At 43.0% G+C, this 16495-nt stretch overlaps 1 protein-coding gene across 1 annotated transcript in view; it reads right to left on the bottom strand.

Moving 5' to 3' along the window:
* Positions 1 to 1754: 1754 nt before the first annotated feature.
* Positions 1755 to 16495, bottom strand: part of EIF2B5 (eukaryotic translation initiation factor 2B subunit epsilon) — a 105331-nt gene continuing 90590 nt past the window's right edge. The window contains exons 12-16 of the mRNA XM_078667980.1: positions 14741 to 14831; positions 13670 to 13793; positions 5737 to 5862; positions 4719 to 4829; positions 1755 to 4101 (exon numbers count right to left, since the gene is read on the bottom strand). Of these exons, the coding sequence (XP_078524106.1) occupies positions 4042 to 4101; positions 4719 to 4829; positions 5737 to 5862; positions 13670 to 13793; positions 14741 to 14831 (512 nt within the window). The 3' untranslated portion in view covers positions 1755 to 4041. The remainder of the gene's footprint in view (positions 4102 to 4718; positions 4830 to 5736; positions 5863 to 13669; positions 13794 to 14740; positions 14832 to 16495) is intronic.

Genomic DNA, 16495 nt, shown 5'->3' with positions numbered 1-16495 from the left:
TGCGTTGATCTGTTATCAATTTTCTTTTAAGTAACTGGATCACTGTTCAGCTGGGACCCTGGCTTCGCAACTTGCGCTAGTTCCTTAAGGCAGCTTATAAGTTTTACTAAAACACACGGGCTTGCTCCTAGCAGCTGAGGAACAGCAATGGAAACAGAATTCAACACACCACTTGAGCTCGGCATAAAAGCTTCTATTCCCCAACACCACTTGGACCCTCAAACCTTCTTATTTGTTGAGGGAGCCAGCTGAAGCGGTCTTCCGGTCACATACTCAGAAACCAGTAGTCGGTGTGTGAGCAGCATGTGTTTTCTCTCGTCATGGCTTTCCCCCACAAAACAACTGGGAAGATGCCGTTTTGTGAAGGTATACTTGTTTGAGATTCTGTTCCTCTAAAAAGGCATTGAAAATGTTTTGATCAGATGATCACCAGACATAAAATGTGCTCCAAATGTTTTTAGAAAGGAGCCATGTAATTATTTTTTTTTATTGCAGTTTGTTCCCTCAGATTATTTGGATAAGGACCATATAGTATGCCAGTCGGACTCTGATAGGCTGAAAGAAGTCTTGTAAACCAATTTTCTGACGTCTGATCATGAGGGCAATGTCTGGAATAGGAGGTCTAAAGAGCTTGTTCAAAGTATGTGTGAAAGGACGTGACGGCAAGTATGCAACTTAATTTGGGCTCGAAGACCAACGTCTACACTTTACACAGGATCACATTTCAGTACTAAATCACTCCGTGATTGTCGGACATGTATGACGCGATCCAGGAGTTAGTCCTTCATTAATAGAAGGAATCTGGCCAATCTTGGATCCCTCAAATCCAAGAAGCTGACATAATATTCTGAAGCCGATTTCCAGATTACATTGAAGGCTGACATTGTTGTTTTGTGGTTAAGGGTTGAAACGCATGCTGCCTACGATGCGAAGCTGCTAGCCACAACCTTCGTTCAAGAGATTCCTCTGTGGTCGGAAATCAGGGTCCCCTACATTCATCAGTAGTAGAATCAATTCACAGGGTTTGGGGACAAGCAAGCCAGGTTCTTTGCAATAATCATGTAATTTGTCCTGTTTCTGTCAGAGAGGTAGTATTGGTTCAGACATACAGAAACAAGTACCTACAAGTCGTGTAAACGGCCCCCGAAGGCTCGCTCCAATGATCTAATATACAGTTTGAAGAGCAGCTAATTTAATGTCCAAGGACTTCATACATTCCTGGTGTTGGAGAGTGTTTAGGAGGTAAGATATTTCTTCCCCCTACCTGTTTTCTCTCAAGGATGTGCTCTTTCATCATTCTGTTCACAGTACAGGGATCCCCTGGTTTAGGCCTAGCAAATAGGCCAATCCCTGCATAGCTCCAATTTCTCTGCCTTGCCAAGTACTCACAGGATCACAAAAAGAGGTGAAGTGGTTTGTGGCCTAGAATGGCATGGGTTCCCCTGTACAAGTGGATTTTAGCCCGTCACAACATCTCTGGTACCCAGCGAGTTAGTAAGTGTTCTATATTTCTCGGCGTGGATACATAAAACCTATACTTGCAGAAGAGAGCATCACCTATATTCTTGACATACATCAACGATGAAGCTAAAGCCTAAAGTGCTGCACGTTCTGTGAACTCCACTAAAGAACTGCAGTCAAACTCCGCAATCTTCCATTTTAGGCTATTTTGTTGGCACATGCAATGCCAACATGAGGATTCGGTGGAAGTATCCATGCCATTGCAGCCTTTGCAGAATAGCACTACAAGGTGGGGGGAGAACTGCACGATTTTGTTTTTCAGTGTTCTATTCTGCTCCAGTCGGATCTAATTTTCTGCGTTGAGATTCACTTCAGGCTCAACTACAGGAGAGGCCTTTTGAAGTCGGTGCCCCTGAAAGTTGTATTTCTGGTGAAACTCACTTAAGTGAGATGAATGGTTGAACCTGCCTCTCTTTTGGGAAATAAAGCTTACTTAACTTTCCCTTTTGTAAGAGTTAGTGCTAGGCCAATTCCAGTCTTTTGTGCCCAATTTATTACACAAGTTGCATTTGCACAAGGATGTGGTTTTTCCAAAGCAAGGTTCTTGTCTCACCAAAAAGTTTTATAGCTGAAAGATTTGGAAGGGCAGTCAGGAGTTACTTGGAGATGGCTGCTTCCTTCACTTGTTGCTTCTCTTGGCCGGGTCGCACAATAAAAGAAACGTCTGGCGACTGATTATGCAACACCAAGCCACAATTATAGTTTATGCACAAGGAAATTCCCCTGTCTCAGCTCATTCACGGTAGAGAAACAAAAGGGATCCTGGCGTCCAGTGTAGAATTTCTTGGTTTGTTTAGTACTTAAATTGTGGTCTTCGATTCATTTCCATATTTCACTAAAAGCTTCTGCAGGAAACTTGTCCCACATCAGAGTTTGGATCTGTTGTTCTCAGATTATGTGTTTGACGGTTAGACACTGCAGTATCACGGATGAAAATCTACTTTTTGTGCTCTGTCCATCACCATGCCATTAGGACTGTGTTAAAGAAGAGGGGGCTAGTAATGTCCAGATACTTACCAGTGGGTCTTCATTAACATAGAGAACATCCATAGTGTGTTGGAATCCTAAGGTCTGCACAATTGCCTAGTCTCCATCGCTCACTGCCTCCAGGTGGCCTGTCAAGCTTTGACTATTTGTATCTACGGCTTGGGTAGATAAGGTCTAGAAAAAGGCCTGGTCCCATGGAGCCAGATTTTTGAAATTATATATGAAATTAAAATGAGGGCAAGGGAGGAAAATTGAATATAACTTTCAAGGCACCAAAACACATTCGAATGGAAAACCGGATTCACAAAAGTAAACAAAAATGCTATAAGTGTAAGCAAGTTTGTAAATAACTTTCAAAATAGAAATGTACAGGGTTTCTTGAAAGCTCAGTTAATATGACCCTATTTTCCTTTTGTAAACAGTGCAATGACCATGATACGTCCATTTAAAAGAATTACTAAATTAGCTATAACCTCTTGATCTGAAGACAGGACATGAGCAATCACAGACTTCTGCGACCGCTGAATGATCTTGCGGGACCTGGGTTTGGTAAATGCTACAATAGTTAATGTCAGAGAGAGTTTCTAGAAGGACCTTTAAGGATGCACACAAGATAAATGGGTAATACTGTTCAAGAGGCTAAGATTCTGGGTAACCCACACACCAATAGTACGTATCAGTGAGTAAATGGTCTGGTGGGCTAGACGTTCCTCAAGGGCCTCTCCAGCCCATGCACTAATGAGGTGGGGATACTATATTTTTACTCTCGTGATCTACAGGTCCTGTTGCTATATCTAAGATCAGCCACCGGCACACAATCTCACTAATTAGCGCTGGGAATTCCGGTCACATTGTCATCATCATTTTTACTCATTTGATGCAGACCGGTTTGAAACTGGGGTAGCCATGCCTTTGCTCAAACAAGTAGGAAATGCAAAATGTAACCCTAAAGATTTTCATCATTTCAAATCCTGTTTTGATAATGTATTTGTGGTGCTGAAATATACATCTTGTAATTAACCACCAGAAGGAAAATATTATATATTCCAACAGTTACCATGTGTCGTAATGTCTTGAAATCCATCCGAGATAGTTGGAAAGGTCCTTCTAGGCGATTTCAGCAAAGTGATGAAATTGACTTCAAGATGCTTTTAGTAAGCAACATCTCCTGCATCACTATATTTCACAAGAACTAAAGAAATTAGACCATATTAAATGCCTTGACTGATGAAATCAGATCAAGCATTTCGTTTAAGGGTCCAGAAGGCAGTGACCGATATGGATGTAAAACACCAAAGTTCTTAAAATGCTTAGTTTCTTCTCTGATTTTGGGAGCTTTGCAAGTAAGTTTCGCCAAGCCACTTCCATTTCAGATTAAATCCTCACAGCCCTGGCACGGACCACTGTTTGCATTGGATTTTTGGATCCGTGCTCTGGACACTTGTTCCCTTATAAGCTCTGCCTATCTAGTTTGAAAGTCGTCCTACAAGGCCAAATTTATCACCAAAGCTTCAGACAAATTGCTGCTTCTGTTCAATCCTCTTCTGAAGATTCCTCTTCTGCCTCCTGAAGCCACTGGATAAACTTCTGAAGCTGTTGATAAGAAAGGACACATTAATTCACTCCCTCCTGGTTTCAAATCTACATTTTCAACTTCTTTTAAAATGTATTTATACTCAGAGTGGTCACACTTCTGCACACACTGTTTTCAAAGTTAGCCAATCACAGACACAAGCAGCCACAGCAGTGTGGTTTTCCAAAGCTGAACTCCAGGGGGTGTACAACAATGTGATTTTCTAAAGCTCAACTCTAGGTGCACAGTCTAATAAAGGCTCATTAAATTTTGCTACAGAATTCACTTTTCAAAATTCTGATTCCATCATCAGGACATAGGCCAGTACAGACAAGCTATGCAAAAAAATATTATGTTGCTACAACAAACGCGTGTACATTTCTAAGAAATAAGTCTATAGTTCATTATTTCATTCAAAGTATTGTGCACTAAATTCTGCATAAAGGGACAAATTGACTGCCTTATCAGTACACTCTTAAATGGACTCTTCGATGGGGGTGTACAATATTTTTCTTCGGAAAGCCCTACACTTAAAATGCCCTGCAATAAATATGAGCACAGAGAGACGCACAACAATAACCGGTTGATATGCATAGAAGCGCCCTTCTCCATTCATAGGATAACTATTGTTACTCACTGCTTGTCGTTTGCGAAGCTGTTTGCCCTCCTCGGAGGTATCGGTCTGCGAAAACCAGCGCACAATCATCTCCTCGGCCACGATTTCCTGCTGGTAAAAGGCCATTAGAACCTACAAAAAAGAAAAAAAGATTTTTTGAGCTAATTAAGACTTTTCTGAAGTTTCAGAGCTGGAAAACATGACCATTCCATTGCTAGTAAGCACTGGGTGCATGGTGTATAGGTTTGAATAGTTACAGAAATGCTTTTCGAGAACGTCTTCCACTGAGGACATGCTTGTAATTCGGCCTTGCACCTCTCAGCCTGAACACTGTCAATAACGGCCACCCTTGCTTTTTAGGATTGCTCCATTGAGGAATCAGTGAAATTACATATCTGCCACTTAAGGATAACATATATAGATACCATATCACTTGCAATATAAATTAAAAGAACGCGCTGGTATGACCTTGCCTAGCCTCAGGCAAATGGGGGCTAAGTTTATGATCTTTTTAGGAATCTTGATAGAATCACTGAAGAGAATGTCATCACAAGCTGAATAAAGCAGTGTCGGACACTTTGGTTCCCACTGAATCACGTTCCCTTCCTTTCACCATACCTTAAAATTAGATTTGGGCAAAGAGGAATTGGATACTTGCATTACGAATATCACTGAAGATTCTATTACAGAGAATGAATGCTCCAATTTTGGCTTTATGAGATCAAAGTATTCAAATGATTGCATTCATGCACTGACGGATCAGATTACCCTAGGCAAAAAAAGTGTACAAAATAAAATAGAAAATAAATAAAATGCAATGCCAGATGACTGAGAAATGGGCACATGACAAAGTCACTGATAATTATGAAACTGGAGGCATGAGGGAGGACCAAGATGAACAGTTCCTGTAAGTTGGGACCATGCAAAAAGCTAGTGTGTATTAGGGTAAGGTGTGTCCCATGGCATATAATTCTTATTTATCTGTCTAGCCTTAATCGCGCATGCATCAACAAAGTAAAACAACCCAAACTGTATTTACCTTGACCATTGAGGGCCACAGGCTCTCGTGTTCCAGAAAGAACTCTTCAATCGCACAGAGCGTATCCAGGTGATCAGAAGCCCTTTTTATGTAATTCTTAAACACGGGTGCCCACCTTTTCAGCAGCTGTTGAAAGATAAAGCACATGTATGAAAGGCATTTAAGGAAGGACGTCATCAGCCCACCTCAGCAGACAGACAACAGCCTTGAGAGTTTAGGAAGTTTAGGAAAACAGGGAATTGAAAGGATAATCTACTTTTCCTTAATCTGGCCCCTTAAGTTAACTGCAGGAATATCACTTGAACAAATGCGTCCATTTGGGGGAACAAGTGGAAGATGTGCTGACTGTGTGGACATCTGATCCTTGCACTAGTCAATGGAATAAAGCCTCCTGAGTCAGTTACTGCTTATCACTATTCAGGTTCTGCATTAAGTCAAGGTCAATGGGTGATGTTACGAGCCTACCCGTACTCCTTTCGATCACACAATTTAATTTGGGTAGATGTTCGTCACCATCACTGTTGGATAGAGATTAAGCCTGACGAAAACGGTATTTATCACCACACGAGCAGGCGACTAGCGAGGATTCATGGCAGTTCAAAAAATTCAGAGAACACAATGCTTCTGCTCCTGCTACCTGGTTAGATCTGGAGCAGGGCTTATTTAGTGCATCATCACAGTTCAAAATTGGCTTTGCTCACAATGTCTTTGATGTCACTATGTGTGAAAGTTACTTAATCCCGCCCCCAAACTCCCCCCACCCCCAAATCAATAGGCTGACACTCTAATCATTCACTTAGTCTAATAGCCTGTTTGGTTATACACATGGAAAGTCCATCCACTGGATAATTCCGGGCAGCTACAGAGCACTCGGACACCTTAGAAGGCTAATCCCAAGGCTGTCTCTCAAGAACCTCCCACTACTCTCAGGCACCCCATTTCCCTTCAGTCTTCTTTTCATCACCTGTGGGTGATGGGCTTATTTCTCTTATGGAACAGAATGGCCATATGTCTGAAAGTGCTGAAGGAATACAACTGAAAGAGTTACTATGGTAGATAACTTTGACTAAATTCCCCACTTACTATTCTATTCAGTCCTCTGTACGAGAAGATTCTCAAGAATTGAGAAAAGCCAGTAAGATGGCGGTAAGAGTCGAGCCCTTGATCCACGCCAAACCTTTTCTGCTTTTAGACAAACTAATTATACATCTGTCTTGGTAACTTTTTTTTTTTTAATAAAACTTTTGATTGAACTTTAATCACATTCACAATACAAGCATTCAATTAGTACATCTTGGCATAGGTAAGTTGGCAGTATACATTTATAACAGCCTAGCAGGGATTATAGTGACAGGACATTTTGCAAGTTATTCGGGTATGAGTGAGGCGGTCCAGAGTATACTGTATATGGCACCACGAATAGGGGACTTGTGTGTGTGTTCCCAATGTGACGTTGTACGGCGGTTTAAGGTAGTGTGCGTTGGGCGCCTTCCACTTGGGTTTTTGGGCTGGCATCAGTGTCGTCTAGGCGGTTGAGGTATGTGACCAGAGGGCCCCAAATATCATGTGGCCGGCTCGCAAGAGGCATGAGATTCCAATATTCAGTCAGACATAAATGCTTTAACTCAAGCCACAGCTCGTTCAAGAATGACTAAAGTAAACCACTCTTTTCAGGGCACGACAGCAAACGTTAAGTGTGCTGCTGTGGAGGTTTCTAATCCCATATTTATTTCACAACTTTATAAAGCACAACTCAACCTAAGCAGGTTTTCAGGGTGCTATACAATAAAAACGATAATGAAGAATGGAAATCTCCTATCAACCGCCTCGTTAGGAGAGTCATCACTCTGTTTTAAGATTTCATAGCCCTTGTAGCCACCACAATCCCTTGACATTACTGCTCGAAAGGGCGGTTAATCAGCTGAAGCACCCCAGTACATCTGTGGTCTCACTATCTGTAACTGATCAGGGGAGACACCTTTGTTGGGCGCAGGTAGATCCTAAGGTTTTTAATCATTCTCTTTTTTAAACTAGACAAAGGGAAATCCAAACCTGCCTAGAGCCATTAGCAACGGAAGAAGAGATTATTAATTAATTCATTGGCACAACGCAGTCACCTGCCAGTTTATTATTAGTTTCTGGAGCACAATCCATTCCCGGCCATCCAAAATGGTTTGACGATAAGTGCTCACAGGCCCTTCGCCTCCTAAAGAAGGCCCTGAAAGAGACCCCTAAGGATGGAGAGAGGGTGATTGATTGTTGCGTCATTTATAAAGTGGCCCTCAAGGAAAGGGGGTGAACATTACAGGGGCAGGATTAGGGAGAATTAACACAAGCTAGTGAGCAGCAGGATAGCACTCCATTTGGCAATTAATAAATAGACCTTGTTTTTCTGATCCACTGAAACCCGCTCTATGTCAACACGTCACCCCGGAAGACTGGATTGCCCATTATGAAGGAGTTTATAATAATGGGAAAGGCGAGGGAATTGGCGCCGAGATAAGGTCACCTCAGTCGGATACTCCTATAATCTTCACCCAGAATGAAGTAAGGGTGGTTATTGAAGGACTGGCCCAGAGCAAGGCCCCGGGTCCGGACGGGGTTCCACCGGATCTCTTTCGGGACAACACTGATGTGTGGGCCCCGGTTCTGATGAGGGTGTTAAATGTAGCTGTAAGGAACCATCTACTGCCACGATCGTGCCGATCTTCAAGAAGGGGGACAAGAATAATCCCCATTGTTACCGCCCCATTTTGCTTATCGACTTCACAGTCAAAGTCCTGGGGTGAGTCTTACTTAACAGCTCTCTGAGTGGCCGACGCAAATAACAATCCCTGATACGCAGTATGGCTTCCGAAAGGGAAAATCAACCAAGGAGCAATGTTTGAATCTTTACTTAATAATTGCTAAATACACGGTTGCTCAATCTGGTGCCCTCTTTCTGGGTTTCATGGATCTCACCGTGCCTTCGACCGGGTGAATCCCTAAAAACTATGGGCCCTACTTGACTCCTTGGGTACCGAGCATGCTATTGTAAATTTATTGAGGACCCTCCACGCCCACACTACAGCCGCAGTTAGATACTCACACGGAGGCAGGAACCACTCATTATTTTAATTGCACAAGGGGGGTACGCTAGGGGTGTATTTTAGCCTCTTTTTTATTCACTCTATATATATTAACGGCCTAGAGTCGGCTTGGACATCTTTGCAGACAGGCTGTCCCAGAGTGGGTAGGAAAGCAATTTCAATTCATTTATATGCTGAGGAGTATAGGCCCTGACTGATGGATTTGTAGCTTTTATGAGCAGGTTGGACCTGTCGTACAACTTCACAAAGGCGTACGTCTTGGAAGTTGGCCACGGGGAACCCGCTCTAAAACATTCAAAGCAGGAGCCAATACTCTAGCCAAGGTCACAGCTTTTCATTACCTAGGAATTATATTTAACGAGAAATTGAACTGTAAACAGTTGCTAGAGGCGAAGGTAGGCGATATGAACAAATCAATGGGATTCATTGCTAGCTATCCTCACAGACTAGGTAGATGGACCCCTTGTGCGGTTATAAAGCTCTACCAGTAATTTTGTATATCCAAGGCATTGTACGTTAGGTAGTGAGGTGTGGGGCTATATAGCGACCAACAAACTTCAGATCACGGAACATAAGTTTTTGAAATCAACTTCCACAAACCCAAAATAAACCTCCGATCCACCAACCTCGCGCTGGCCAAAACCCTGCGGTTCCTCAGAGCAAGAGCAGGCGGAAGATCCTTCTCCCACATTGCAGCCAAAAGATGGAATGAGCTCACGGGTGAGTAGCGCGCTTATAATACCCTGATTGATTGATTGAAACGTATATTGAAGGTCCTACAGGGCACTCCATCGTTACCGTTCATGAGGATGTAGATTTGGAGAGGATTACGATTAGAGCGGTCGACCTCGAAGCTGGGGAACCGGGTTCGAGTCTCTGCAATAGATGCTCAACATCCTGTGATTCTGGGCAAATCACTTAACCTCTCGTGCCTAACAAAAATGAATGTGACCACCTGTAATGTACCACTGGTGCTATGTAGAGCTTTCTGATACTCAATATCTCGGGTCTATTTCGCGTGATATAAAATTCTTTAAAAAAAAAAAAAGAATGAGGAGCTAGGGGTTAATTATATAACGGATATGGTGGCAGTAAAACCCCTGAACTATTGGGTGAAAGTCTGGTCTTATAAGGAGTTGGCCCTCAAATGGCTGATTGTATCAGATTGTTGATCACTAGACCATGCACTAAAAATCCCCTGGTTGCACTATATTAAAAAGAGGTCTGTTGCTTTGGGCAGGGCAACATTTTTTTTTTAAGCCGGACTTAGTGAATCCCCGGTATTTGAGTATAGTGAAGGAGCAATTTTTAAACACACCATGGCTGCCCGGGAAAACAATGAGCTAGCCAAGCCAGTGGTGAGGGGGCACGCTCTCCTAAAATCAGTGCAGCACATGGAGAATTACCTATGCAGGTTGAGAAATGCCTCTGATAGATTTTTAATATCTCTTTTGAGATTTAATTAGCTCCACGATCTTTTAGCTCAGCCGACTGGTTTTGTTTTACATAATGAGAGGAGAGGTCCCTGTGTTTGCGACAATAGGTCCTCACAGGACACATTACATTTTGTACTTTTGTGTAAATATTTTACTTACCCTAGGAGAATATATCTTAAACCTCTTAAAAGCGATGAGTTTTAGGCAAACCAGTGTTGCCTTAATGTATCTGTAGCTGTTGCCTAATGATTATATGCTCTTTGCAGTAACAATTTTTTTAGGAGCAGCATTTAAATCTAGAAATACTAGATGTATTAATGACTGATTGGATTTTGCTTTTTTGCACAGTATGTGTATCAGTTTACATAGTTTGTGTGCTAAATCCATGAATATCTCCAACTCACAGATGAACTTCTCCAACCTTGGTTCAGGAAACCTCCTAAAACTAAACTCAAATCATAGACCTGAATTCATTCTTCCTGGTACTGCGATCTAAGGTTAGTTGTCAGTTTTAACTTCATCCTAAAGATATCTAATAAACCAAATTGTTACAGTATGTTCTTTTGCCTGCTATTCCATCGGTACATATCAGCCATACGAAGGTACCACAGGACAACAACCAAGGTTGTCCCCTCCCTTGCCTATGCTGTGGTCCGACCACTGTTTGATTAAGTTCACTTGGCAGTTAGATAAGGACTCAAGTAAAATTCCTTCTCTGGTACATAGGCCACAAATTAATCTGGCATCATTAACTGAGCACCTCTCCTGCACCCGTCCGGACCCGTCGACGGAAATGGAAGCGGCGGTCGATGCATTCAACCTCTGGATTGCGAATGGCTCCGCAGCCTCCACTAATGTGGGAGGCATCCGTCGGCTGCGATCAAGACCCTCTCAACCGTGGTTCACGCGTGCCCTGCGAGAACAGAAGCTGGTTTGCAAGAAACTAGAGAGAGCCTGGAGACATGCTTATCTGCCAGCCGATAAGAAGACCTTACGGGTTGCACAAAAGGAATATTATGCTGCGATTAAGGCAGCCAAAAGCAGGTATTATTCGGACAGAATCGAGAAGGCGGATAACAACAGCAAAGAGATCTTCTCGATTGTCCAAAACTTCCTATCTCCTTGCGCCGCCCAATCCTTGCTTCCCTCTTCTACACCATGGTGTGAAGAATTGTCCTGCTACTTTACGGACAAACTAAAAAAAATCCAATTGGACCTGGAAGCTGCTCAAAAGGCCTTTGTGACCTCTCCTGTCTTTTCACTACCTGATAGACGATGTCCTGAGGCTCAGTTTGCTGCCTTCCGGCCAGCATCGGAATCTGACATACGGCAAATCCTGGCGGCCTTAAAGTCCGGATCTCCCTCGGACCCTTGTCCTGCCAGGGTTTTGGGAGGGATAGTGGATACCATCGCGCAAGAGGTGACCCAGATTGTCAACCTCTCCCTTTCCACTGCCTCGATTCCGAGAAGCTGGAAGGAGGCAAAACTGCTTCTGCTGTTAAAAAAGGCTGGTCTAGATCCATCAATACCATCGAGTTACCGGCCTATCTCACTACTGCCAGCTCTAGCTAAGGTGTGTGAGAAGGTGGCCTTTAAGCAGCTGGATAGCTTCGTCGAATCCTCTCACGCCCTGCATCCTGCTCAGTCGGGGTTCAGGGCGGCTTACAGTACCGAGACGGCACTGGTTGAGGTTTCCGAGGTAGTTCGGGAGTGCCTGGACGGGGGCGGCAGAGCGGTCCTGATTTTATTGGACCTCTCTGCTGCCTTCGATACGGTGCCCCACGCCTTGCTTACCGCAAGACTGGGTGCCATTGGCATCTCAGGGCTGGCCCTTGATTGGCTTTCATCATTCTTGAGTGACAGAACTCAGCAGGTCTGGTTGCCCCCTCATTCTTCGGCCCCAAAGAGACTGACAACTGGAGTTCCGCAGGGGTCTACGTTGAGCCCTTTACTGTTCAACGTTTATATGACCCCCCTACTCTATCTGGCGGAACAGCTGGGAGCCGAAATAATGGCATACGCTGACGACACACAGCTGCTTTTCACCTGGCCTAAGGATGTGTTGGATCCATCAGCCATCCAGCTCTGTCTGTCGGAAGTCTTTCGGTGGCTTGCACAAGTCCAGCTTAAGTGCAATGAAGACAAGTCGGAGGTTTTGTTTTTTGGCTCCTTCCCTGCTAACTTCAAGGACCAGATCTGGCCTTCAGACCTACCCTGTCCTAATGCGATGGGGGGCCCAGCTAAGAACTTGGGGGTGTGGTTCGGCCAAGACCTGAAGTTTTCGGATCACGTAAAAAAATTAACTGGTATTTGCTTTGGCACCTTGCAGACCCTGAGAAGATTTTTTCCTCTCCTCCCCAGGGCTGCTAAGGAAACTGTTCTTCGAGCCCTGATATTGTCTCGGCTCGATTATGCCAACGCCTTATTTTGCGGCTTGCCTGGGTATATGATTCATCGCCTTCAGGTGATACAAAATGACGCAGTACGCCTGCTCTTCTCGCTCCCTAGGAGGACGAGCGTGCGGAGCCACTTACGTAGCTTGCACTGGCTCCCGGTACCACACCGAATTTTGTTTAAAATTCTGGTGTTGGCATTTAGAGCAGCACATGGTCAGGGTCCGATGTATTTGCGGAGACGATTTTCATTTTACATTCCTAATCGCGCCCTGTGATCGGCTAACCAATGCCAACTGATTGTGCCTAAATATAGATATGCTCGATTGGGAGGCCAATCTATCTCAGTTAAGGCAGCTTATGCTTGGAATGCCCTCCCCCTCTCTCTCAGAGCCTCTCCAACCATCACGGTCTTCAAAAAAGATCTTAAGACCTATCTTTTTAACGCTCCATTATAACAGATGTGCTCAAACTTTCGAGGCAGAACTACTCACCGCGCCAGGATACCCCACGGTAATGGAGCGCGCTATAAAAGCTTTTAAAATAAAATAAAATAAAATAACATCTATAGTAAACTAATAGATTTTGAATCAGAATTTGGTTGTCAGGATATCCCCTGACAAACATTGCATCCAAAATATTGTTTTAAAAAATGTGGCTCAACTGGAGTAAATTAAAAATATACACCTAATGGGATCATATCTTTGAAAACGACATGCAAATGTAATGTGTTAAATGGCTGCTAAAAGTGCCCACGGACACATGATTACTGCCAGTGAATCTACTGTATTTTCTCTTTTAAAATCCCAACACTAAACTGTAGCTTGTGGCAGGGGTTATGCTTAAAACAGCTTCACTCTTCATAGACGGACAGGGCACAATTGGGTGGGAGCAATTTACATAAACAGCATCAGGATTTGACAAAAGGCACAAAGACATACTTTTTGGGGATGAAAAATAGAAAAGCAAAAAGTACTGGGATTCAGACAGAAACAAATTTCCTACAGTCACTCACTGGGATCAGTGCTGCAGTGTATTGGCTTGCATCAAGCGTCTCGTCCAGCTGATTCAGGGGGTACTCCAGCACCACCTTGCTGAGTTCCTGCATCACTTCTTTCAGGGTGATGTTATAGGCATACCTACGAGAAGAAGAAAGATTATTCATTAAGAAAAAAAACACATTATCCGACTTGCCAACACTTTGCTCATTGAATGGCTCATATAACCTAGGCTGGTCAGCGATATGTAAAACTAAGCAAACCAACCATTGGCTGAAACTGTACACTTTTATCACGTTGCCCTTTGATACTGTGAGGAAACATGTAGGTTTAAGAGAATAATCAAACCCAAAAAAAGATCTGCCAATTATGTTTGTACTTTCAATTTTTAACTGCACAAGGTCTAGCAAGGACTTGTGCTGAAACTGAAGCAAATCAATAATTTCATTCTGCTTCAAACACCCAAAGCATGAGGAAACGGTTTCAAATGGCAGAAGGGAAGGTACAGTAATATTCCTAGTTGGTTTGGTGTATATGTAAGATAATTTAAGAAAGGCCAAAAGACAATACTGGAATCATAATAATAGGCATTCATCACTCAGCCCTCAAGATAAAACCTTAAAAGAGGGGGGTCCATCCCTCAGAGGGGGGAAAGAAATCAGCCCTGGTAGTCAAGAGTACACTAAAACCCCAAAAGGTGCACTTGGTCAGGAGAACAATGAGGCTGGTTGTGGCACCTAAAAATGAACCCGCTCAAACCATTGCACTATTAATAAACCAGGAATGTTAGACTACTAATGAGTAACCGAAAATCATACTGTTAAATCAGAGCAAAGATTCAAGTTCAGATAACCTTTGACCTTGGTGGGGAATCTAACATTCAAATCCCTTACACAGTGGGTTCTTTCCTCAGCTGGCAGGTGCCAAAAGTAAGCCCAGACTGACATTGAGAGGAGTATTACAGGTCTTCTTTGGCAGTAATGCATTGGACAAAAGTCTCTTCAATGCATATGTCAGGCACTCAACATAGATATAACTCAAATAGATGGAAAAAGGCAACAACCGGAGAAGTCAGAAGTAAAACATACTTTAGGGAGTTGATTTCCAGCACAAGGTTGTCGCAGGAGATGTTTTCCTCAACGCCTCTTTGTAATGTCCCCAGCACTTCATTTTGGAAAACTACAAAAGCAATGGGGAGTTATTAAGAAACGGCTAACCTCTACATCAGCATAGTGCAAGAAATTCTTCAATAACATACATAAGAAAAATAATATACATACGGATTTGGGGCTCTTAATCCATTTCCCTCTGAACTCGTTCAGAATTGCTCGACTCCCTAGAAATGCATCTTCATACTGCCCGACACTATTTATATATGTGTTTCGGAAAAGCAAATGTACAGCAGTCACTATTCTCTAATGGGCGCAAGTCAGGAAGGAGGACTTAAAGAGTAACAGAATATCTATGAAGGCGCAATGCAGTCATGAAAATGTCAGAATTGTAAGTGACTCTGGTAGGTCACCACAGCAGCATTTGATTGGGTGGAATGAGCATGAAGTCTCAGATGAGCATGACGTCTCAGATGAGCCGGACCTCCCTATGCTCCATATGAAGATAAATGCCCATGGCTATCCAACTGTCATTAATAGGTTTTGCCTCTTCGAAGTCTGCAGTAATCCCACCGTAGGTGGTAAAGGGTCCTCAGAAAAGGAAACTTCGAGTTTAACAAAGCTGTAACAAGAATTCCCAGACTCCAATGTTATGTGCATGAGATAAGCTAGATCAAAACGTAAATCCCAAAGAGGAGGGCGATATTTCTCTTAGGCTGAAGATTTAACAAGGCATGGATGACACAAATTGTAATGGCTCGCAGATGTTTGCAAAATCTTCTACAAGTATGCATCAGTCATGTAAAGTGATCAAGGACAACATGCCATTTACAGAGCCTCTTAGAGATTTCAGGCTACTTTCCCAAGCCTAGAAGCAGAATCTAAAACAATTGCTCTAATCTGCCTCCTGGTTGACATTTTGGGGCCACATACTTTATGGCAGAGTCCTCTTTTGAAATGTCCAGGTGCAGAGAAGCTATGTTTCATGAACATGGCACTCAGCAACAAAAACAAGGGAAAAGTAAAAACTCATCGTGGTAAAGAAGATTCAGGACCTAAATAAACACCAGAAAATTGCTTTGCATTTGGCCCACTACCAGACAGAATCAATATTATGCATGACAAAATGGGACAATCAATTTCATCTCAGGGCAATGGATCACTAGATTTTCTGAAGCATGATGTCGGAAAGGAGTTGATGGGAAAGCATAAAGAAACTTCGCTAGCCAGTCTAGTAGAGCATCTCCCAAAACCTTTGTCCAAAATCCAGAGGAAAGCCAAACATGTGAAAACAAAGTCTGTGTAAGGAACCCGACAGTTCTTTGAAACAAAGGCAAAAAAGCAACACTTGTTTGAAGCAGGATTAAGCCTGCTTAAATCTGTTGCCATATTTGATCCCTCCATGTGGAATGGAACCAGAATAATATTGATTAGGAAGGATCAAACCATTTGGTAGACTAAGAATGTGAATCAGTCAGTGCCTCAGTCCTCTATACATCTATTTCCCCACCCTTGAATCCCACACAACCCCAACATCATCCTCCTTTGTTAAGGAAAAACATTGCAGCTCTATTATTCATCAGCCACTGAGCAACATTTAGGCGGATCAGAAGAAATGATGCAGCAAGAACTTATCAGTAGAAAGAGGGAACAAAGTTAAAGGGTAGGTCTATAATTTTATAGTGGATGTCACTGAGCAATTAAAACATGTGCCGCTCTGCAACTCTGCACAAC

Source organism: Lissotriton helveticus, chromosome 11 (assembly GCF_964261635.1).
Source record: "Lissotriton helveticus chromosome 11, aLisHel1.1, whole genome shotgun sequence".
Taxonomy (NCBI): Eukaryota; Metazoa; Chordata; class Amphibia; order Caudata; family Salamandridae; genus Lissotriton; species Lissotriton helveticus.
The sequence above is the reverse complement of the archived record's forward strand: the minus strand, read 5'-3'. Positions and strand labels throughout refer to the sequence as shown.